General features: G+C 50.5%; 1 protein-coding gene across 1 annotated transcript; it reads right to left on the bottom strand.

The window, feature by feature from the left end:
- Positions 1-699: 699 nt before the first annotated feature.
- LOC114117018 (kinase suppressor of Ras 1-like) lies at positions 700-24,048 on the bottom strand. The gene is made up of 8 exons (XM_060395087.1): positions 23,951-24,048; positions 23,568-23,782; positions 22,303-22,691; positions 14,187-14,329; positions 10,988-11,164; positions 10,698-10,833; positions 9,041-9,174; positions 700-3,780 (listed from the first exon to the last, which is right to left on the bottom strand). Exons 1-8 carry the CDS (start codon positions 24,046-24,048, stop codon positions 3,702-3,704), a joined length of 1,371 nt encoding a protein of 456 aa, XP_060251070.1. The 3' UTR covers positions 700-3,701.
- Between the last annotated feature and the right edge of the window lie 1,093 nt (positions 24,049-25,141).

Genomic DNA, 25,141 nt, shown 5'->3' with positions numbered 1-25,141 from the left:
CCTGAAGATGCCACCAGAAGATTTATAGAGCTAACCAATGAATATAGTGAAGCCTTTACATATTGTCTCTGTTTTATGTCTTGGTTTTTTGGCTGCAGGGCACATGGAATCTTAGCTCCCTGACCAGGGGTTGAACCCACACCCCTGACATTGGAAGGTGTAGTCCTAACCACTGAACCACCAGGGAAGTCTCACGTTTCTCTCTTTATAAGTGGTGAGGAGAGGCTCCTAAAAATAATATTCAGATGAATCTTATTTAGACTCGCTCCCCTCAAGGCTTTCACAAGTCAAAGACCCCTCCAGCAGAGGAGACAGTGACGGGTCTGAGTATGTTACCAGGCCGGCACTGTTGGGGGTAGGATGACCTTCTTCTGTACATCATGGGCTTTGATGCTCTATCTCTACTCCCATCTGTTTAGAAATATCTGCCTCCAAGGTCCAGGCAAAATTTCTTTCCCTGGAAGGAGCTCCCAGATGGGGGCCAAACACCCTACCCTCTCCCGTCCTGCTCTCCTATGCCACCCAAAAGACAGCCCCCCACCTCTACCCCACTCATCTGGAATGGACCCAAGCAGACACAAGGCCCAGACACCCTGGTACGATTTTATTCACAGACTCTAGACACCCAGGCTGGGCCTGGCACAGTGTTCTTGCCAATGGCAAAAAAGAAAAAAAAAAAAAAACACCCACAAAAACAGATAGTGCACGTCCATTAATACTAACCATTTTAATTTAAATTAATAACATTTCTGGAACACAAATGCAGTTGATAGAAAATATAAAAACTTTTAATATACAAATTTTACATCACATTCAAAAAGCAAGTGTGTGCCTCGTGGCCACAGAAGATGCTGGGTTTGCACACACAGATGAAATCCTGGCTGACACTGCAGCATCGCACAAGCTCCCTAACTGGCTTCACATTTATATCTCCACCCGGCCCCCAAAGCAACACAGACAACCCCCACTACCCCCACCAGGGGCTTACAGGGCACGCCACGCCCCTCAGTGATCACAGGAAGAAATGCTGTGAGAGGGCAGAGGGATTCCAGGCCCTGTACGCGTCTTTGATATAGCGGTTGGTATGGAGACGTCATCTTGGCTACACGCCACTCACAACTGGTGGGGAACTCAGGATTCAAGACCTCGGGTTGGATGGGGACCAAGGGTTGTGGCTCTGGTGTTTAAAGGCAACAGGAACAGATCCCAGGCGTTTGGAGGTGAGGCTGGGGAGTGGAGTTGGGGGGCGTGGGCTGAAGGTTGAAACTTGGGCTCCATTCTCAGACCCCAGGGGACCTCTGCAGCCCCCAAGATCTTGTCCAGGAGGCCTCCCAGCTTCTCCATCCCTTTCACAGTTGGCTGTGAGGGCTGAATTCACAGTATCTGCCATCCTTCATGTGTTTCCAAGGCAGACGGGGGAGCACACGGAAGGGCAGGCGTGTCTTCCTAACCTCAATTCACAGTCACTTAAATAGAGACAGGGTGATGGGGACCACCTGGGGAGCTCCTCAGCTGCTTCTCTTCAATGACAGGCAGGGCAGAGGCTCAGACTGAGAGCAAGAAGGCATCCCAGGGCCCGGGAGAGGAAGGGGGTGGCCCCCACGCCCACCCTCCGGGTTCCTGGCAAATCATCAGTTTCCTGAACGCGGGCACGGTGACTGCTCCCCTCCTGGGCCGCCAGCACTTGCACCCAGTAGGCACTCAAAGAAAGCTTCCTGAACTGACCCAAGAGTGTGACACCTTCAAGGGAAAAAAAACCCAGACTGTCCGTCCGTGGGCCTGAAGTGAGTCCCATTCACTCAGCTGCCGTCCCAACCCTCAGGCCACCTGCTCGTCCAAGGGTTTGGAGGGGAATCGTGAGAGGCATGAACTGTGACCTCTGGGAAGGAGCTGATGTGGGGGGAGGAGCCTGATGACCAGAGGAGGCGGAGTCACATACCACCTGGAGTGGAGAAATCAGGGGAGAGGCTGACCTGGAGGTCAAAGGGATGATGGGGAGAAGCCAGCGTCCTACAGAGGACAAAAGACCCCCAGAGCCAAGTCTAGCTGGTTTACAGCCTCCCCATCTTCCTCCCCACACACCCAACAGGCAGGATTGAGGTGCTGTTGGCCCGGAGGCCCGGGTACCGAGCACAGCTGTTTGGCTGTGCCCTCCCAGCAGGGCCGCCAAGGGACGCTCAGCCCAGAGCCAGGAAGGTCGCTCCACACTCCCCAGGCCAAGCGGCCCATTTCACGTGACAATTTGGCCAGACTCCAGGTTCGGAGCCTGGTTAGACAGGTGTACATAAACCCGGTGGGAGGGCCACATGCCTTCTCGTCTTGGCTCCAAATGTGGACATCGGTTCTGGGTCTGAAGACAATCTCTCCTCTCCACTTTCATCACCATGGGTCATTTTTGGCTTTGGAGCCTGATACGCCCTAACCTTCACTGAAGGGCTTCTCTGGCATTTGGAACTTTCCTCTTTAGGAGTCAGCTTCTAATGAGGACAGGCAGGACCCTCTCACATCCTGGACTTTCCCAAACCTGGTTCCAATGGACACAAACCTTGGTGCTTGGGAGGACTCTGAAGGTGAGGGGCTTGCTAGCTGGGTCTAAATGAAAGGCAGGGCACACACCTCCCACCTTATCTAAGAGCTCTGAACACGGGCAGCGGAGGAGTCAGGGGCAGGCTAAGGTGTTTCAGCAGGATTCAGGGGTGGGCAGTGACAGAAATTTGGCAAGATCGATGATGGGCTTCTAAAGGGCCAGGGCACCCTGTGACTGGGAGAGTGGGCTCAGAGACCCTGCCTGCCTCTTCCCCCACCTTCTACCTTCCCTCTTTTCATGGATCAAGCTTTCACGGTATACACAGCTGCTGGGCTGTGTGGGTCAAATGTTAGTTAAGGACTGGGATGTATCTAAATAGTTAAAGCCTTTCATTCCATCTCCCAGGTGTCCCACTGGGGGCTTCATGAAACAAACAGCTCCATAGGCAGTAGAGACCCTGGCTGGGAACCACTGGATCAGTCCAGATGTTACCTGGATTTGATCTGTCTCTGCTTTTCCAGCAGATATGGACTGGATTACAGGGGTCAAAGGTGAACTCAAGCTCTCTGCAGACTCCTGACCCTGTTAATCCAGTTTAAGGTCACGGTCAGGGTCTCACCTGCAAGAGGAGGAAGAGACCACACCTCTTTGATAGGATGAGGGGTGATAGGATTTAGGGCCAAAGTAGAAGCCTGGTCAAACCCTGTGTTTGCCACCCCCAACCCCCGCCCGTCCTGCCAGGAGACCAGCCACAGTCATGATGCTTTTCTTCCTCTGGTCCAGTGTGGGCGCCTCCAGAGGAGAGGGCCCCTTCTGCCATCCTGACCCACGGTGCCAGCAACCTCTGCACAGACCGTTATTTTTATTAATACCTATTGTACAACCTCAAGTCCAACTCCACACGAACATACATGTAAACATCTGCCGCCTGTCAGGACAGGTCTGGTTGTTGGTGGTGTCATTTTAAGAAACAGCAGGCACAGCTCCATTTCCAGGACCCAAGTGTTTTTGCAGATGAACGGTCTAAACCAAGGCCTCATGCTCCTGGTTTGCGGCACTTAGGAGGGTGGCTGGCATTTTGAAGAGCGTTGCTTTTTTTGTCGTGGTGGTGGTTCGGATGTTTTAGAGACACATTTAAGAAAGAAATATGTCATCAGAAAAACTGCACAGCTGGCTACATCTTTGGATTACTGGACTCCAGGATGCCCAAGCCAAACCTTTCAAACCGGGGTACAACTTTGCTGCTGTTAATGCTGAAAGAGGAACAAAAACAAGAATTACTGCCCTGCAGATTTTGATCAGAATTTGGGCAACATTAGCTAATGAGCAGGCCAGTTCCAGAAGCTCCATAGAGGACCTGGCCGCACCAAGCAGTGGGAGTGATGATAAGGCCAGCAGCCTTGGCAGAGCTGCTCCTGGTCACACCTGGCCGGGGGTGGGGATGGGGGGGTAGAGGTGCTAGGCCTCAGCTCCCTCCTGGAGGGCGGTGGCTTGTTTGTCTCGAAAGCCCCGGCACCCAGCGTGCCCAGTTACTGCTGTGGGCTAATTCTCATTGGCAGGTCATTCTCAAACCTCATGCTCCGTGTAGAACTGGGAGGGAAGAGAAACTCAGCCCCAGCCTTGAGAGTGATATTTGCATGCTCCTTCTAGAAATGGTCCTCAAACGTAGGGGGGCATCAGGGCCATCTGGGAAGCGGGTTGAAATACAGGTTCTCAGCTTCTGCCTCCAGACACCCAGATTCAGGTCTTGGTGGGTCAGGAATCTGCGTTTGGTAAGCCATGGAGGACCCGTGCATGACCTGGCAGCCACACTCTTGCCCAATGCTGGCTTGGGGTCTGGTACTTTCTGTTTACACAGGGCAGGTGCAAGGGGAGTGATGCTGTGGGGGCGGGGGGATGGACCGGAAGCTTTCTCACAGTTGTTTGGAGACAGGCCCCACCCCCTTGCTTCAGGACGACTTTCCCAGGTGTCTGTGTGGCCGAGGACACACCCCTTCCAGCTGGTGTCTTTCATGGCAATAGAACTTGTGATGTTACACCAGCAGCCCGCCTAGAGGGGACCGCAGGCAGCTCTGAAATCATTCCACTCCTTGTTGGACAAGATCCTCGTGGGTTAAGAGCCAAGCAAAACCCCGCCCCCTGTCCCGAGGACACACCCTGCGAAGGGCGGGTATGTTGCGGTGCGGGAGAGGGGGGATCTCTCTCGTTGAGCTGTTAGTAGGGAGTTAGTAGGGAGCTCCCTACTTCTGTGGGACTGCCCCCACAGAAGTGCTGCAGAGAGATGAAGTTGCATCCAGGGACGAGGTTCTGGGTTGGTGGGGCGGGGGGGCGGCGCTGTTAGGGAGACCCTCCATGGAAAGCTGTTACTCAGGCACACACGGGGCCACAGGGCGGGGCGAGGGCCAGTTTTAACAAACAAAGCAGAAAGAAGCCTCAGCAGAGAGGCTGGGGCGGCAGGATTGCATTCTCTGGGTTAGTGGCCGCAGCGCTGTTTGAGCTGGAGTAGAAGTCGCAGTGCCGAGCGTGGATTAGGAGGAAGAAAGCCCCGAACATGCAAGGCAGCCAGGCCTACAACCTACAGGAGGAGAGACAAGAGGGGAGAAAGCAGAGTCAGAGCCTGAGACCGTGGGGAGGGGACAGGGGCCATGGCTAAGGCCTGGCCAGGACACAGGGTAGGGGCCCCTCTTTCCCTGTAGACAGAGGAAAGCACATCCCCACTCCAGTCCATGCTTGGCAGCAGAGCAAGCTTGGAAGGGAGCCTGGCATAGAGAACCTCCCCCAAGCTTTCCTCTGGGACACAGCCACAGAATGCTGAATAGAGGTCGACCAGCAGGCCCACCGCTCCTCATTGAAACTGACATCTTGGAGTTTATTGTCTGGTCCCTGCATTTTCTTCTCTAAGATCCAGCCAGAGGGGCTTCTGGAGACCCAGGCCAACGATCTGAGTTCTTGCCCTCCCTAGAACAAGCCATTGTCTGCCATGCTGTGTGGATAGAGGCCCTGCCACATGCTGTGAGTCTGCTCTCAGCCTGGGGACAGAAGCAGCCTGCAGGGCCCGTGCCAGTGGCCATGTGAGCTGCCAGAGCATCACTGTTGTTTATGGGAATACCACACGCCAAGAAGGGGAAGCTGGATGCAGAAACGGAGACAGGATGTGCAAAGGGTTAAGTGCAAACAGGCCGAGGATCGGGGAAACGGCAGAAGACACACTATTCCTCCAGGACTGGACAGTTGTTCCTAAAGTCAGGGTGACTGGAACGTCCTTTCCCGTAGTAGCGGCTCCGGCAGCACCTGGGAGTGCCCGCAACCATTTTGCCAGGCGTGGGAGGAACACAGTCCAGCAGGTGATGGAGATAGACACCCAGCGTGGGTGGGTGGAGGGGGGCCCGCAGAAATCAGCATGGCAGGAGAAGGGGGAGATGACAGGACAGGCCAGCACATCCACCACCCCCCCAAAAATAAAAATTAAGCAACAAGATAGATGGAAAAGAAAAGAGAAAATGAGAATTAGAGGCTTGAGTGTGTGGAAGTAAAAATCATTAACAGAAAGCTTTGATACAGATTTGTTGAGGTACGCTGGCATTCTCTCCCTGTGGGGGCTAAAACTGATCACTTTGGGCGGGAAACATCCCTATTTGTAACTCTGTGTCCCACGTGTGGAAAGAGAAGGTGGGGCTCCAGGGCCTTTCAGGAATCTGGAATCATCTCCTGAATGTCAGCACCCGCTCAGTGCAGCCTTCTCTTTTGGGGAGGAGAAAATCAAGGCCTGGTTTGCTAAACGAGCCAAATTTACCTTTATGCTTCAAAGTCTTTTATTGACAACCTTTCCATGTAACTCATCCACAAGCTATGTACATAATTCAAAATTAAAATTTTCAAAGTTGCTGTGACCATAATTCAAGCATACAAAAAAACTTCCCAACATCTGACAGACCAGATCCTTGAACTTCTTATGAGACCAGGAGAGCCCCAGGCTCCCACCCAAACCCAGCTCCCATGACTGCCCTCTTCTGGAGACCCTTCCTCAAGCTCCCGGGGGTGAGGGCAGCGTGCCCACAGAGGCTGGGTTTTTGCCTGGCACTCAGCATGTTGTCATCATTCCCTCCTTCATCCCCTCACCCACCAAATATTTATTGAGTGATTACTACACCCCCGGGACTGAGCTAGGAGCTGAGAATACAGAGGTGAGAAGACAGCGTCCTGCTCGGAGGGCTTACAGCACACATCTGCTTGTCTTTAACCTAGACCATCAGCTCTGTGCTGGTGGAGGCCCGGCCCTGGCATGTGACCTCAGGGGTGGTGCAGCTGCCAGCAATCTCTGGGAAAAGCCCACGCCTCTGACAGCTACATCCTGTCACCCGCTATTTGTACTGGACTCCGACCCATCTTGAGTGCAAAATACTGAATCAAATCTCCATTATAAGGTACAGTATTCCCTCACCACATATCATCATTCCTCAGCCCGTCCCTACAGCGGGCTTCAGTTGCCACATTTCTTCAACAAGTCCTCCTCACAGGTTCAGCCTGGGCCTCTCCTCCCCTTCAACTCAAAGCTTGGTTTGGTGTATTTTCAAAATGACCTGGCAAACTAAGTGTCTGTCAAATCAGGCCACAAAAATGTGATCATTTTAGAGTTGTAAAAAATTTGAAACAGTAAACAAAAGGGTGTGACGGAGACCATGTCTAGCTCATTCTGGAAGACGGAGGTACTGACACCACCACACTCATGGGCCGGTGTGAGATCTGGGTACAGATGTTCGGGGGGCTATGCTCTTGCCCTCCCTCCAACTCCCATCAAGTGAGGCACCACTTGGGACTTCCCTTGTGGTCCAGTGGCTAGGACACCCAGCTCCCAGTGAAGGGGGTCTGGGTTTGATCCCTGGGCAGGGAACCAGATCTCACATGGCGCAGCTTAGACCCACTGTTGTCCAGCAGCATAGCTGTGTCTGAGACTTTATGACACACCAGGCTTCCCTGTCCTTCAGTATCTCCCAGAGTTTGCTCAAACTCATGTCCATTGAGTCGGTGATGCCACTGCAGCCAAACAAATATTTTAAAAAGAGAGAGAGGGAAGCCCCACTGTATCTGTTCTGTCTTCATGTTCTGGGGCTGTGGCAGATATCACTTCTAGAAAGCGCCTTTCACTTAAAACAAAGTTCAAAGCCATGAATCTTGCCCAAGCGTCCAGCCACATGTGACCTCCCACTTGTTTCTGTGCAGGCCACAAACCAAGAATGTTTGTTTCTTTTCTTCACCTTCCTAAATTGTTTGCGGGGGAGGGAATCAAAAGAAGACAATTTCATGGCCTAAAATAATAGGAAATTCAAGTTTCAGCATTCGTAAGCACTGCTTTACTAGCACCAGTCAGCCCGTGGCTTACAGGTCTGTGACTGCCCGCACACCAGACAGCAGAGCTGAGTTGCTATGACACAGACTGCATGCAGTTGTGTCACTGCTTTGCACACTGCTGGGTGCACTGCAAACCCCACTGACAAGAGCTGTCACTCGAGTTTCCCTCTCGGCCTGCAAAGCTGAACTATTTCCCATGTTTAGGCCATGTCTGCCCACCCCTCCACTTTGTTCCACTGTGGAGCTGAGGCCGGAACAAGGAAGGACTTCCCCAGATTCTTGCAGAGGCAGGGCAGACGTCTGTTTATGAGGGATCTGGCAGAGAGAGCCAGAGGGACGAAGGAAAAAGGGAAGGAGGCAGAACTCAGAAGAGAGGAGTGGAGACCACCCTGGCACTGAGGCTGCCAAAGATCAGGATTACACAGAAGGAGGGTGGGCCTCCAGTGTCTAAGCGGCACTTAAACCCCAGAGATGCAGCCCCAGTAACCTGCTCAGGGGGCTGAAAGCTCTGTCGGGAGACTGCCATTTTAACCAACAGCCACTCTGCTGGTTTTGGTGAAGCTCTGTTTTGCCCTTTCCCAGGCAGAAACTTCTTGCTGGGGCCTTAGCCTGGGCCAAGCTTTAGCACTGAGCTGATAACAGTGATATGGAGGTTTTCACAGAGGAGGACGGGAGACACCAGCCTGTAGAAGAGGCTCCAAAATAAATGCGGTGAACAGCAGACTTAGAGAATGAACTTATGGTTGCTGGGGGAAGGATAGTGGAGGGGGATTTAGGGAGTTTGGGATGGACATGTATGCACTGCTATTTTTAAAATGGATAACTGATAAGGATCTACTGTATAGCACAGGGAATTCAGCTCAATGTTATGTGGCAGCCTGGATGGGAGAGGAGTTTGGGGGGAGAATGGATACAGTATATGCATGGCTGAGTCGCTCTGCTATGCACCTGAAGCTCTCACAGCATTGTTAACTGGCTGTACTCTAACATAAAAAGTTTTTAAAAATGTGGTGAACAGAATCCCAGTACCCCTTGGGCAAGGGAGTGAGTCCTCTCTGGCTAACCAGCTCTAGGGGTTCTGTAGGTAGATGTCTCGGGCAGATGGAGTAGATGGTGCCCCATCCCCAACACCTGGCTGCAGGTCTGTCTCCGAGGGCTACTTACTCAGCAGACTTCCAGAAGTGCCCAGGGTGCGAGAGCCGCCGGTTCAGCTTGGGCAGCTTCTCCAGCATGTCCATCAGCAGGGGGAAGCTGGGCCTCTCCTGCAGGTCGAAGGCCCAGCAGGCGGACAGGATCTCCTGCAATGTCAGATGCCACAATAGGGCATGAGAGCTGGCAGGGAACAAGAGGGGTGCAGCTGAGGCCCTCTGCCCAGGGTCCCTTTGATGCTCCCAGGCACCACCTCCCATCCCTGCAAGCGGATGGTTCCCTGACCCTCCTGCCAACACTGAGGTGACCAGCCATGGCTGGAATACAGCCAAGAAATTTCAGAAGCACTCCCAGGCTTCCAGTTAAAATGAAAAGCATGGGCCTGCCTCTCCTCCTTCCTTCCTTGACCTCCCTGGGATAACAGTCACAAAGCCAAAAGACAGTCCAGAGCCAAGAGATCACAGACGTTTAGAATGGAAAGCAGAAAGCAGCATGTTGACGGGTGAGATACTCAGAAGGTGCCCAGGGCGGGGCTGCTGCAGAGGTGGGAGCCCGGGCACTGCAGGCATGGAGGCGGGAGTGACAAGACGGGCGGGGCGCAGGGCAGCGAAGTCGGCAGAGCAGCTGTCTTGCCCACCCCAAGTGACGGCAAAGCCCTTCTCCTGCCGCCTGCTCTCCAGATCCACTCATCTACACTGCTCCTGTAGAAGACAGGCCTGCACACACGACCAGGCAGAAGGTGCTCACACGACAGGGCAGGCGTGACACTCACCGCCTAGGTAGCACTTCACCTGGACAAGTGCTGGGTGGTCCCCCCAGAGGCCTCCACTGCCGTGCTGCCCAGGAACCCCCTGGAGCTCCTTATCAACACCCCCTGGCATCTGTCTGCTCCAGGCCCACCTGACTCATGAGCGCATGGCTAACACTGAGAACACCACCCCTGGACTCCTGCACGTATCACGGTGCCAGGCGGGGTGAACTCACACAGGGTGATGCAGAGAAACAAACCATCAGTCACGCGAGGGCAGCAAACCTGTGATGATTTGGCCTCTTGAAAACAATTTGCTGGGGTTCTCGAACACTCGAGAAAGACATGAAGGAGAAAGACCTGACACTACCACAACCCCACTGTTTGTACTTTAGGGAGTGAAATTTGTTATTATCTTTCTAATAAGTAACGTACAGGCTTTATTATCTTTCTCATAATTCAAGAAAACCTTGAGCTTTATTTCCTTTCTATTTTTTTAAGACAATTGTTTTTTAAAAGTTAGCAGTGGGGTAGTGAAGGATACAGGCTTCGTGTGTGTGTGTGTGTGTGTGTGTGTGTGTTTGTACACAGTCATGTCCAATTCTTTGTGACCCCATGCCCTCCAGGCTCCTCCGTCCATGGGATCTTCCAGGTAAGAATACTTGACTGGGTTGCCATTTCCTACTCCAGGGGATCTTCCCAACCTACAGATCAAACCCATATCTCCTGCGTCTCATGCATTGGCAGGTGGATTCTTTACCACCCGCCACCTGGGAAGCACACAGGCCTCCTAGCCAGCAGCACGGAGGCCAGCCTGACATGCATCCACTTCCCGGTTCCGCTTCTCAGGTGGGTGAAGGAAGGGCAGCCAGGCGCCGGCCCTCTAGCCCCACTGCCCTCTCCCAGCGCAGGGCAGCTACTCACGGTAACTTCCTTCCCCAGGCTGACGGAGGCCAGGACTCGCTTCATGCCCTCTCCGCTTCCAATCTGCCAGATCAGGGCCTCTGCAGCTTGGTTCTTCAAGGGCCAGTCCCTGGCTTGCAGCTCATACCAAACAGTCCTGTGGAGACCACCCACCCACACGGCGTGAGCTCCTGGACAGCTCTGCTCAGCTCTCACTAGCAGGGAGTGGGGCGGGGGGGTAGGGGGCACCTGCTGCCATGATGCCCGGAGCCCAACCTGAGGACCCCGGACCCTCAGCCCACCTTCCTCACCTGCCAGACTTCTGGGACCACCCTGAGTCCACCTGGGGCCCTGAGCTCCCAGTGTGGTGAGAAGTCTGAGACACTGCTGGCTCTGGGCAGAGATCCTGGTACAACCATTCAACCTCAGTGGGGTAGGCGCCCACGGCCAAGGTCCTCTGAGGAGTGACAGGAATGCCCAGCCTGGGCCTAGCACATGAAGGTGCTCAGGAAATGACAGTGACAGGCCAGGGCAGGAAGAGCCCACCCATGAGGAAAGGATCCCCCAAGAGATTATGGCATGGGGCCCTCACTCTGACCCTCCAAGACCCCTAGCGTTTCTTGATTCATCTGCATGGGACCGTCTCAATTAGACCCACCCTGACCAACACAGGGACAGGGGTGGAGGGCACACATGTGAGGATACTGTCACAAAAGACCCAAGGATTTAAGGTCTCATCAGGCTTTGCACAGCTAGCCTCGCCTCTCAGGCTGAGCAAAGGCTTGGGCTGGGAGAGGGGAACAGAGTGGAATTCCCACAGGGGGTGTCCCTGAGCTCAGGTGACCCCACTGCCTGTGCTGCTGTAGAAGTCCTGGACTAAGACTGAAATCCAGCTCAGATGATTCCAATTCACTGTGTGGCCTTGGACTTGACTTCTGAGCCTCAGTTTCCTCATCTGCCGAGTGCCAGCTCAGGGCTGGGTGATTTCTAACCAATGCCCTATTTGCACCGAACGCTGACTGGCCAGGCACACGGGACGTGGGTGACCTGATGCAGGCATGCTCTCATCTGAGGTCAAACCGAGGACTCCCGGGTACCCTGATGTGCTTGGGAACAGGAAGAGGGGTACATGACGCCACGACTGAAGTGGGCATCCTTGCCAAGTCAGAAAGAGGCACATGCAAGCCCACCTCCCTCCCTCCCACATCAAGGGTGCGTCACATGTGAAAAATCTCCCTGCCTTCACAGGTGTCTCGGGGTGAGGAGGGGAGAGGTCAGCAAGTCCCACTGAGGAAAGAGAGGGAACGAGCTGCGAGGCAGAAGCAGACAGAACTCAGCCGAGCCCAGAGCTTGGACCAAGTGGGGCTGGAGCGCATCCGAGAGGAATGTACTCAGGCAGATGCTCTTCTGTAAGAGATGGGAGGGTGCGGGGTTCACTGTGGCCACTTCCCTCAGGCCTACTGAGAGCTGTCATCCCACCATGGAAGCAGGGAGGTTTCAAAAAGAGTGACTTACTCTCTCCCGAAGCTCCATCCTGAATGCAAGACGATCCCCCTTAAAATATCTGCCCACTTCCCAAACCAAACCAAGGCACACTGCGTCCCCAGCGACCAAGGAGAGCCAAAGACCACACCTTGGGTTGAACAGGGACCAGCTGTGTGACTGAGGACAAGTGGCTGCACCTCTCTGAGCCTTGTTAATAAAACAAGTGCCACAGCCTCAAACAGCCAGAGACAAGATAGAAAGTGCCCGGGTCTGGAGCACAAACTCTCCTCCCTTCCTATAATTTCACAGCACTCCAGGAGTGGCCCCCCAAACCCTCTAACCAAAGGTCTGCTGCTGCGGCTGCTGCTAAGTCACTTCAGTCTTGTCCGACTCTGTGTGACCCCATGGATGGCAGCCCACCAGGCTCCCCCGTCCCTGGGATTCTCCAGGCAAGAACACTGGAGTGGGGTGCCATTTCCTTCTCCAATGCGTGAAAGTGAAGTTGTTCAGTTGTGTTAGACTCTTCGCGACCCCGTGGACTGCAGCCCACCAGGCTCCTCCGTCCATGGGACTTTCCAGGCAAGAGTACTGGAATGGGTTGCCATTGCCTTTTCCGAACCAAAGGTCAAGACCCCATTATTCTATTTTAGCCTCAAAGTACCAGAGATGCATACAAAAGGAAGTGGCTTAGAAGTTCCCAGAAGGAGGGGGATGGGGAAAATAAATGAGCCAGCAGAGAGCTTGCTTCTGGCTCTGCAGCCCCAAAACCTTTGAGCAACTTCTACCCTGGAATCTTCCAGATGACTCATTCAGCCTAACTCAGCACCCAGACTCCCCCAGTGTCCTGACAATAAGGAGACACAACAGTTTGGGGGAGCAGGGCCCAGCAGATTTGGGGATATCACAGAGTAGGTATAACACTGCAGCTCCCCCCAACTTCTCTGTGATGAGACAGACTACAGGTGAAGGCGTACATGTGACATTTTGGTTTGGGGGGCTGCAAAAGTTTAATGCGTTCATTTGTGGTTGTGTAGTCGCTAAGCTGTGTATCTCTTTTTGTGTGTGACTTTATTTTTGATCCCATGGACTGTCGCCCACTAGGCTCCTCTGTCCATGGGATTTCCCAGGCAAGAATACTGGAGTGGGTTGCTGTTTCCTTCTCCAGGGGATCTTCCCGATTCAAGGACTGAACCTGCATTTCCTGCATTGGCAGGTGGATTCTTTACCACTGAGCCATCAGGGAAGCCCATGTGTTCGTTTTGCTACGTGGAAATGTCGCGGAGAAATCTTGGTGTTCCTAAATATCAGAGATTTCCATCTTTTCCTTTCCAATGATGTGCACACATGATGGATGGAAGGAGGGAGGGAGAAAAAAGAAAAGAAGCAAAACTGAAGACAGGACAGGGACAAAAACTTGGTGGGAGCTGGTAAGAGAAAGCTTTTCTGCAAAAGCAAGAACCAGGAAGAGGAAGCTCATCCAGCCCTGATGGAGTTTTTCTCAGACCCTGTCTGCTGCTAAATTAAGAAACAAATAAGCGTTTCTTTCACTTTTGTTTAATTACTTGGAAAAGATGGAAGCAAAAGAAAAAAGGCTGCCCAAGTTGAGCCTGAGGGCCTGTCTACATGAAACTTAGATTCAGAAACTTGAAGGCAGAACACCTGCCCCAAACTTAATCAATTCTAACAGACTCTCACCAAGCACTAGTGGCCCGGGCCTCAATGCTCTCTCCATGGATTATCACAGTTTACCTTTGCACCAATCCAATGAGGGAGGTGACGCAGGCAACCGCATTTTACAGGGGAGAAGGCTGAGGCTCAGAGAAGCTAATTGACCTGCCCGAAGTCAAATAGCTGGTATCACCAAGATTCAAACTCAGGCCATCTGTCTTTATAGCCCACTGCATTTCTCCAGTGTGTTCAGTTCCCAGCAGACAAGACAAAGAAAGAGGAAATGAGATGGAGGTCCCATCCATGAGGCACCCAAGCTAAAGGGAGAGACAGAACAGCCACCACCACCAGCCTGACCCCAGCAGACAGATTGGGGGACAGCTAGGAGTTTTGGAACCTTTACCTAAATGATCTCCTGGGTGATCTGCCTGGTCTTGTTGATGTCCAGAGATGTCTTGGGGTCCCTCACAAACGAATGCAACGTCCGTCCCTTGCAGAAGCTGTGAAGAGCAGAGAGTTAGGCAGAGATCTGGGGCCTGTGCAGCCTGGCCTCAGCCCTTGTGGAGCCAGGGAGAGTTGTATCCACCGGCTCCATGCCCTGGACTGTGGGTGCCAGAATCCTTCTTGACCAACCTGATGCCATTCCTTCTTTGTTTCATTTTGGTTGCACTTCATGGCACATGGGGACCAGGGATTGAACCCTGCCCCATCATGGAAGCGCTGCATCTTAACCACTGGACCACAAGGAAAAGTCCCCTTGATGCTCATTGCTGCAGGGGCCCAGCCTGAATGGGCAAGAACACACGTCCCCTGAAACCTCTAGCCCACCCACCAGAGAACAGGAAATAGTTCACTAAGTTTAAAGATTGCTCAGTTGTGTCCAACTCTTTAAGATATACAGTCCATGGAATTCTCCAAGCCAGGATACTGGCGTGGGTAGCCTTTCCCTTCTCCAGGGGATGTTCCCAACCCAGGGATCGAACTCAGGTCTCCCACATTGTGGGCAGATTTTTTACCAGCTGAGCCCCACATTCAGAGCAGTCCACCTGCTCTGGTGGTTTGAGGCAGGAACTCGCCCACTCAAAGTCAACCAGGAAAGAACCTGGCCTTTTCAGGCTATAACCAGGCAGCATCAGGGCTCTGGGATCTCCATAATGACCTTCATGATCGTGCAGTTTTCTGATCACGGGGTGTTTTATGACAAGGCAGAATGTGCAGTGGAGCAGGGGTGGGGGGGGGGGGGGGGGGCGGCCATCAGTGGTATCAGAGTGATTATATTAGATAAGGGGCTTGGATATTGGAGTCCCTACCTGTACTGACTCCTGAAACCTGGGGTGAGGGACTTCAGTGGTTAAGAATCTGCCTTGCAATGCAGGGGACTCAGGTTCGATCCCTGATCAGAGAACTAATATCCCACAGGCCATGAAGCAACTAAGCCAGCATACCACAATAAAAGATCCCATGAGCTGCAACTAAGACCAGGCAAAGCCAAATAAATACATAAATATTTAAAGCAAAACCTGGAGTGAGAAAGGACCTAGAGAAAATGGGTGGCTTTGCTGCTGCTCCAGGGAGAAGCTGACTTAAGCCATCTGAGGGAAGGGCTAGTTTTTAGGAACTGTCTCCAACGAGATAGGATTCCTCGACCCTCAGGGTCTGGAGTTGATGGTTACTGTTTCATGTCCCAGCCCTCTCAGCTGCATTAAATGTTTTGTTAGTGTTCTTTTATTCTTTTACTATATGTGCTAAGTAGCTTCAGTCGTGTCTGACTCTTTTTGACCCTGTGGACTGTAGTCCGCCAGGCTCCTCTGTCCATGGGAATCTCCAGGCAAGAATACTGGAGTGGGCTGCCGTTTCCTCCTCCCAGGGATCTTCCTGACCCAGGAACTGAACCCACGTCTCATGTCTCCTGCATTGGCAGGCAGGATCTTTACCACTAGTGCCACATTCCCTTTAAGCAGACTCAGACCTCTCTTGGGACGGGGTAGATGAGAGAGAGATGGAAGGCTGAATGATGGACAGCACCGAGGCTGGGGTCTGAGGGACGCTGAGCACCTCCTGCATTGGCAGCTGGACTCTTTACAACTAGCACCACTGGAGAAGCCCTTAAAAACATGAGTGTATACAAACTCCCTGATTCAAATGGAAGGCATGATAAGGAACTGTTTACAGTACCCACCTTTGTTTACAGAAGCACCCAGGTAGGGTGGGAGGAGACTGGTTTTCACTTCGTACTTTTCTGGAACATTTGAATGTTCTCTGTCTTTAGGTATCCTTTCATTAACTTATTTATTAATGTCAGTGGGGTTATATGATAGGGAAGTTAGACTCCATTTTTGGGTTTCTTCTTTTTTTAAAGATTTTTTTTAAAAAATGTGGATCATTTTTTGCCCACTTTCACTGCTACTATTCAACATAGTTCTGGAAGTTTTGGCCATAGCAATCAGAGCAGAAAAAGAAATAAAAGGAATCCATATCGGAAAAGAAGAAGTAAAACTCTCACTGTTTGCAGATGACATGATCCTCTACATAGAAAACCCTAAAGATGCCACCAGAAAATTACTAGAGCTAATCAATGAATATAGTAAAGTTGCAGGATATAAAATCAACACACAGAAATCCCTTGCATTCCTATACACTGATAATGAGAAAGAAGAAAAAGAAATTAAGGAAACAATTCCATTCACCATTGCAACGAAAAGAATAAAATACTTAGGAATATATCTACCTAAAGAAACTAAAGACCTATATATCGAAAACTATAAAACACTGATGAAAGAAATCAAAGAGGACACTAATAGATAGAGAAATATACCATGTTCATGGATCGGAAGAATCAATAGAGTGAAAATGAGTATACTACCCAAAGCAATCTACAGATTCAATGCAATCCCTATCAAGCTACCAGCGGTATTTTTCACAGAGCTGCTGCTGCTGCTGCTAAGTCGCTTCAGTCGTGTCCGACTCTGTGCGACCCCAGAGATGGCAGCCCACCAGGCTCCCCCATCCCCGGGATTCTCCAGGCAAGAACACTGGAGTGGGTTGCCATTGCCTTCCCCAATGCATGGAAGTGAAAAGTGAAAGTGAAGTCGCTCAGTCGTGTCCAACTCCTAGCGACCCCATGGACTACAGCCTCCCAGGTTCCTCTGTCCATGGGATTTTCCAGGCAAGAGTACTGGAGTGGGATGCCATTGCCTTCTCCGTTTCACAGAGCTAGAACAAATAATTTCACAATTTGTATGGAAATACAAAAAACTTCAAATAGCCAAAGCAATCTTGAGAAAGAAGAATGGAACTGGAGGAATCAACCTGCCTGACTTCAGGCTCTACTACAAAGCCACAGTCATCAAGACAGTATGGTACTGGCACAAAGACAGAAATATAGATCAATGGAACAAAATAGAAAGCCCAGAGATTAATCCACACACCTATGCACACCTTATCTTTGACAAAGGAGGCAAGAATATACAATGGAGGAAAGACAATCTCTTTAACAAGTGGTCCTGGGAAAACTGGTCAACCACTTGTAAAAGAATGAAACCAGATCACTTTCTAACACCATACACAAAAATAAACTCAAAATGGATTAAAGATCTAAACGTAAGACCAGAAACTATAAAACTCCTAGAGGAGAACATAGGCAAAACACACTCCGACATAAATCACAGCAGGATCCTCTATGATCCACCTTCCAGAATACTGGAAACAAAAGCAAAAATAAACAAATGGGGTCTAATTAAAATTAAAAGCTTCTGCACAACAAAGGAAACTATAAGCAAGCTGAAAAGACAGCCTTCTGAATGGGAGAAAATAATAGCAAATGAAGCAACGGACAAACAACTAATCTCAAAAATAAACAAGCAACTTATGCAGCTCAATTCCAGAAAAATAAATGACCCAATCAAAAAATGGGCCAAAGATCTAAATAGACATTTCTTCAAAGAAGACATATGGATGGCTAACAAACACATGAGAAGATGCTCAACATCACTCATTATCAGAGAAATGGAAATCAAAACCACAATGAGGTACCATTTCACACCAGTCAGAATGGCTGCGATCCAAAAGTCTACAAGCAATAAATGCTGGAGAGGGTGTGGAGGAAAGGGAACCCTCTTACACTGTTGGTGGGAATGCAAACTAGTACAGCCACTTTGGAGAACAGTGTGGAGATTCCTTAAAAAATTGCAAATGGAACTGCCTTATGACCCAGCAATCCCACTTCTGGGCATACACACCGAGGAAACCAGAATTGAAAGAGACACATGTACCCCAATGTTTATCGCAACACTGTTTATAATAGCCAGGACATGGAAACAACCTAGATGTCCATCAGCAGATGAATGGATAAGAAAGCTGTGATACATATACACAATGGGAAAGATTGAGGGCAGGAGGAGAAGGGGTGACAGAGGATGAGATTGTTGGATGGCATCAACTCAATGGACTTGAGTTTCATGCATACATGACTACTGGAAAAACCATAGCTTTGACTATGCAGACCTTTGTTGGTTGTTTCTCTCAGATAGTAAATTAGCTGGGCAAAGATATATTGAAATAATGGGGGTGACAAGGAGGCTTTAGACACCTTCCATCTCCATCAATAACCTACATTTTTTGATGTAGACAAAAAATGTCTACATCATTTAGATATATACATTTAATGTAAATGTCTATATCATTTAGCATTTCTCAATCTAAAGTGCTATGAAAATAGGTTCAAAACATTCCATCTTCCAAGCAGATTGATGCTTTTAGATCCCTCTATCCAGATATTCTGTGGTTTCTGCTTATAGCTATGGGCCTGGGTTCTGGTGCCATACTATCTATGGAGCTTGCAGTCCAAAAAGGAGACAAGGAATGATGAAAAGGTCTTATATAGAAAGACAGGGCCTTTCAAACTTTCTTTGGGTGTATGCGATCTTTTTTTTTTCTTTCAGTTGTGACATCTGTACTATTTAATTATGGCGGGTGAACTCTTAATTGCAGTATGTGGGATCTAGTTCCCTGATCAGGGATGGAACTCTGGCCCCCTGTATTAGGAGCATGATGTCTTAGCCACTGGGCCACCAAGGGAAGTCTCTCTTTCTTCATTTATTAGCCAGATTACTTCCGTAAAGAGAAAAGTTTCTCACCTACTCCTGGAAGACCAAGTATGAATAATTTCGGTCAGAAGGCAATGACAACCCACTCCAGTACTCTTGCCTGGAAAATCCCATGGACGGAGGAGCCTGGTAGGCTGCAGTCCATGGGGTCGCTAAGAGTCTGGCACAACTGAGCGACTTCACTTTCACTTTTCACTTTCATGCATTGGAGAAGGAAATGGCAACCCACTCCAGTACTCTTGCCTGGAAAATCCCAGGAACAGAGGAGCCTAGTGGGCTACCGTCTATGGGGTCGCACAGAGTCGGACACGACTGAAGCGACTTAGCAGCAGCAGCAGGAAGAGTAGGATTCATTCTTCTCCCTCTTACTAGTTTTCATGGGTTGATCGCTTAGCACCCTCTATTGATGACAAAGCTTTTAAGGATTGCCCTGAACTCATGGGTTTACATGTATTTGATACATCTCACTGCATTGTGGTTAAAACCTTTGTTGCTTCTCTCATCACCCCATCTTTGGCTAGCATGGTACACTGTGCTTTTTTCCTATAATGACACATTGTGGCAATATTTCATTGATCTTTTCTCATCTATAAGTCCGCACAGTCTCTAATCTGAAATTCTAGGGGCCAGATAGGTATCAGAATTCCTACATTTTAGAAAGATAATAGAGGGTACATACCATTCATTACACAGTACCTCAGTGAGGCCTGGGGCAGTACCATGTGGTATTACACTTCACTTTTTTTTCTAATTAAAAAATTGTAATAAAATGCACATACCATAAATTTACCATCTTAACTCTTAAGTGTCCAATTCATTGGTGTTAAGTACATTCACCTTGTTGTGTAACCATCCCCGCCATCCATCTTCAGAACTTTTCATCTTCCCACAGTGAAACTCTTGTCCCCATGGAACACTCACTCCCCTTTCTTCCTTCAGCCCCTGGTACCTACGATTCCACTATATGAATTTGCCTCCTCTAGGAACCTCGTATAAGTGGAAATATACAGTATTTGTCTTTTTGTGATTAGCTTATTTCACTTGGCATGATGTCCTCAAGGTTCATCCATGTTACATCGTGTGGCAGAATTTCCTTTTTAGGGCTCCATAATATTCCATGGGCTGTCTGTATCCCATTTTGTTCATCTGTTCAACTGTTGATGGACACTTGGGTTGCTTTCAGCTTTTAACTCTGGGGAGTATTGCTATTGTGAGTCTGGCTGTGTAAATATTTCTGAGACCTTGCTTTCAGTCCTTTTGGGTATATATCCAGGAGTGGAATTGCTGGATCATATGGTATATATGCTTTCCTTTTATTGCATTAACATTTATGAATCTTCTTGGTAAATTGGGTTGTTTAAAAGATGACGACTGTGTCAAGTTTTGCTACCACATGAGTATCCCATTAGCACAAGAAAAATCTTTTGATTTTTGAGAAGTTTCTGGATTTTTGGAAATGTGGGAAAGAACCTTAAGTCGATCCCTATTGAAGGATGCTTAGACTCCCAACACACCACGAGGAATCACTTTGGGCAATCACACATATCACCATGAGGGATCACACACATCGTTTTATTTATTCTTTTTTTGATAGTTTTACTTATTTATTTTCTTTATTTTTGGCTGTGTTGGGTCTTTGTTGCTGCGAAGGCTTTTCTCTAGTTATTGGGAGCAGAGGGCACTATCTAATTGCAGTTCACTAGCTTCTCATCCCCGGAGAAGGCAATGGCACCCCACTCCAGTGCTCTTGCCTGGAAAATCCCATGGGCGGAGGAGCCTGGTAGGCTGCAGTCCATGGGGTCGCGAAGAATCGGACACGACTGAGTGACTTCACTTTCACTTTTCACTTTCATGCATTGGAGAAGGAAATGGCAACCCACTCCAGTGTTCTTTCCTGGAAAGTCCCAGGGACTGGGGAGCCTGGTGGGCTGCCGTCTCTGGGGTCGCACAGAGGCGGACACAACTGCAGTGACTTAGCAGTAGCAGCATGTACACAATGGAGTATTACTCAGCCATTAAAAAGAATACATTTGAATCAGTTCTAATGAGGTGGATGAAACTGGAGCCTATTATACAGAGTGAAGTAAGCCAGAAAGAAAAACACCAATACAGTATACTAACACATATATATGGAATTTAGAAAGATGGTAATGATAATCCTGTATGTGAGACAGCAAAAGAGACATCGATGTATAGAACAGACTTTTGGACTCTGTGGGAGAGGGAGAGGGTGGGATGATGTGGGAGAATGGCATTGAAACATGTATACTATTATGTAAGAAACGAATCGCCAGTCTATGATCAATGCAGGATACAGGATGCTTGGGGCTGGTGCACGGGGAAGATCCAGAGAGACGATATGGGGTGGGGGTTGGGAGGGGGGTTCAGGATTGGGAACTCATGTACACCCGTGGCGGATTCATGTCAATGTATGTCAAAACCAATACAATATTGTAAAGCAAAATAAAGTAAAAATAACGATTAAAAAAAATAAAATGTGGACCATTTTTAAAGCCTTTATTGAATTTGCTACAATATAGCTTCAGTATCTTAAAATTTATGTTTAATTGGAGGGTCGCTGCTTTACAATGTTGTGTTGGTTTCTGCCATACAACAACGTGCATCAGCCGTAAGTATGCATACGCCCCCTCCTTCTCGAGCCTGCCTCCTACCCCCACTCCATCTCTTCCCTCTAGGTTGTCACAGAGCATCCGGCTGACCTCCCTGTATTGTACAGCAACTTCCCATTAGCTATCGATTTTACATATGGCAGTGTATGTATGTCCGGAGAAGGCGATGGCACCCAACTCCAGTATTCCTGCCTGGAAAATGCCATGGACAGAGGAGCCTGGTAGGCTGCAGTCCACGGGGTCGCTAAGAGATGGACACGACTGAGTGACTTCACTTTCTCTTTTCACTTTCATGCATTGGAGAAGGAAATGGCAACCCACTCCAGTGTTCTCAGGACCATTTTTCTTGATCCCATAGATATGCATTAATAGACAATATCTGGTTTTCTCTTTCTGACTTACTTCACTCTATATAACAGGCTTTGTCTTTTTGGCCCTGAGGCATGTGGGATCTTAGTGCCGGACCAGGTATGGAACTCGCACCTGCTGCACTGGGAGGCGAAGTGCTAACCCCTGGACAGCCAGGGAAGCCCCAGGTTTTTTTCTTTGTACTCTACATGAAAACGCCCTCCAGGAGCATACAGATAACCAGGCCCCCAGGGAAAGGGGAGGGGGCGGAGGCCACCCCCGGGAGGACGGGGCCAGGTTACCTGGTGATGATGGCCTGGTGGGGCATGTAAATGCAGGCCCCCATCAAGAGTACCACATTCTCGTGCCGCATCTGCCAGTAGCTCATACCTCTTTCTTGAACAGCTTCAGGTGGTCCTGGTTGTGGCCGTCCATCTCCAGCAGGCGGATGGCCACCTCGCCGTGCCAGCGGCCACGGTGCACCGGGCCCCAGCGGCCCTGCCCGATGGGCTCGCCCAGCTCCACCTGCTCGAAGGGGATGTCCCACTCCTGCAGGTACACACTGGTCTGGCTGGCCTTGCGCGAGATGGGGCCCCACCAGGGCCGGCGGGAGGTCGGCAGGTTGTCCACCTCGTCCTCGTCGTTTTCGGCCTCTGACTTGCCAGCCTCAGGCTCCTCGGCGGAGTGAATAGAAGGGGCGGCAGGCCTGGGGGCAGGTGACTTCCCTCCCCCAAGACCTCCACCAGGTCGGGGAGCAGAGGGCCTTGGGGTCAGGAGGCCTGGGCTCTAGTCACAGCTCTATGCAGTCTTCATGGACGGGTCACTCAGCACCACACGGTCTCAACGTCCTAATCCACAACTATGGAGCGTGGCCCTTCTTCCCGCCAGTGTTCCAAGACATTGCTCCTAGGAGCAATACCGAATCGCTGGGGAAGAACACTAACACCCTTTCTGGATATGCTTTTATTTTTTAAAGAATATTAATTCACTTTGTTTATTTGCCTGCACCAGGTCTTCGTTGCAGCATGTGGGATCTAATCCCTTGACCAGAGATCAACCCTGGGCCCCCTGAATTGGGAGTGCAGAGTCTTAGCCACTGGAAAACCAGCAAAGTCCTATGCTTTTGTTTAAACACAGAGTTTGAGACTCTCCTCTGTGTGCCGTGTTGTGCTTAGTTGCACAGTCTTGTCCGACTCTTTGGGACCCCATGGGCTGGGGCCCGCTAGGCTCCTCTGCCCATGGAATTTTCCAGGCATTTTCTACTCCACAGGATCTTCCCGACCCAGGATCAAACCCATGTCTCTTGCATCTCCTGCTTTGGCAGGTGGAGTCTTTACCACTAGCACCACCCGGGAAGCCCGTGACTCCTCTGGGCAAGAGTAAATCAGTCTGCTGAGGCTCCATAAGCCAGCACACTTGCCAGGCTCGGCTGACACTGGTTCAAGGGTCAAGGCAGCAGTCCTTGGCCCCAGCTACAATCAAAATCACCCAGGAACATCCAACTACCTGGCCCCACCCCAGACTGCCTAAGGGAGAGTCTCCTGGGCTGGGGCCCAGGCCTCTTGGCTGGAGGTGGAAACCACAGGAATGAAGAGCTTACTTTAGCCTCAAAAAACAGAAAAGCAAAAGGAAGCTTGCTTCGTGGCACCCCTCACTGCTCTCGCTGCCTTGCACACTGCCCGCGTCTGGTGCAGCAGGTGGGCACCTGGGATAGCCCCCACCAGAGCCGGGTGCCCACACGCTCCCAGACACCTCCACGCACTGAGCCAGGGAGGAGGAAAGAGATGCTCCGTCTACGGCTTGCGTGTCGCCATCACTCACCTCCACTTCCTGATCTTCCGACACATCTGCTTTGGGCTGGTCGTCAAGCCTAAGAGTAAAGCAGAGTTTGTCAAGGAGATCCCAAGGCTGGGCCACTCAGCTTCCAGCTGGGCAGGGGACTCCCCATGTGAGGTCTGAGAAAGGGATGCCAGGCCTGGCCCCTTCCTTTGACCCACTTGGCCACGGGGAAGTCAGTCTGGATGCTGTGGAAACACACAGCAGGCCGAAGGCCAGACCCCACTTCCCTTCTCTGGCCTTGGCCTTCCCCAGGCTGAACTTGAGGGTGGTGGGGGCTGAGGGGTGGACAGTGACCATCAGCGACCTTTCAAATCTAACAACTAGTATGGGGTTCCGAGCGCAGGCACAGGATTTGGAATTCTACTTGACTGCTTCCGTTACTCCCTAAGCTGTGTGACTTAATGCAGCTTCTTAACCTCTCTGAGCTGATCCCCTCATCTGGATGTCAAGGATGACACCTACTTTACACCTGGCTGACAACTCTACAAAGCAAGGTGAGTCAAGCGCTCGGCGTGGCCTGACCGAGAAAGGGCTCCTTGACGCCCAAGGAGCGTCATGAACAGGAGCTGTATTATTAGGGTTCTCTAAGGCTGGGCGCCCTTTGCCCAGCCCTCCTGGGTCTCTAGACAGCTCCTGTTGCACAGGCAGCCCCACCCAATGCTGACTGCCGTGATAGGAGGCAAATAAAACCCTGTGGCTGAGTTCACTGGATCACAGGGAGAATTAGCCCAGGGAGTGCTCCATCTGACTGCCCAGGTCCATGGTAAGGTCTGAAATTAGAGGGTCAGAGATTTAAATGTGGAGGCAGAACACGGTCCTGCTATAGAGCTCAGGGAACTCTGCTCAGGGTTATGTGGCAGCCTGGATGGGAGGGGAGATTGGGGCGAGGGGAGAGTGGATACACGGAATACGTATGGCTGAGTCCCACTGCTGTCCACCTGAAACTATCACAACACTGTCCATCGCCCATACTCCAATATAAAATAAAATGTTACAAAAATATTAATAAAGGTAGATGAAGGAGGTGGTCAGGGATGTGGGTCCAGCTCTAACAAGTCCCCAAGGAGGAGAAAGCGCAGGATGCCTACCGGGAACTGTCCGCTCCATCGGCGAACGGTGCTGCCTGTGGAAATGCCAAAACGTCTGGAGGAAACGAAAAAAAAAAAAAATACAAGCATGAGGCCCATTCCCACTACCCCCGGAGACACAGGGCAGAGGTGCTTCCCCAGCGGCCCCTCCCTGAGTCCCACGCGGGCTCTTTACACAGATGTAAAGAACAGACTTTTGGACTCTGCTCGAGAAGGCGAGGGTGGGATGACCTGAGAGAATAGCATTGAAACGTGTATATTACCATGTGTGAAACAGATCGCCAGTCCAGGTTCGATGCATG

The sequence above is a fragment of the Ovis aries genome, chromosome 11 (genome assembly GCF_016772045.2).
Source record: "Ovis aries strain OAR_USU_Benz2616 breed Rambouillet chromosome 11, ARS-UI_Ramb_v3.0, whole genome shotgun sequence".
Lineage (NCBI taxonomy): Eukaryota > Metazoa > Chordata > Mammalia > Artiodactyla > Bovidae > Ovis > Ovis aries.
The sequence above is the reverse complement of the archived record's forward strand: the minus strand, read 5'-3'. Positions and strand labels throughout refer to the sequence as shown.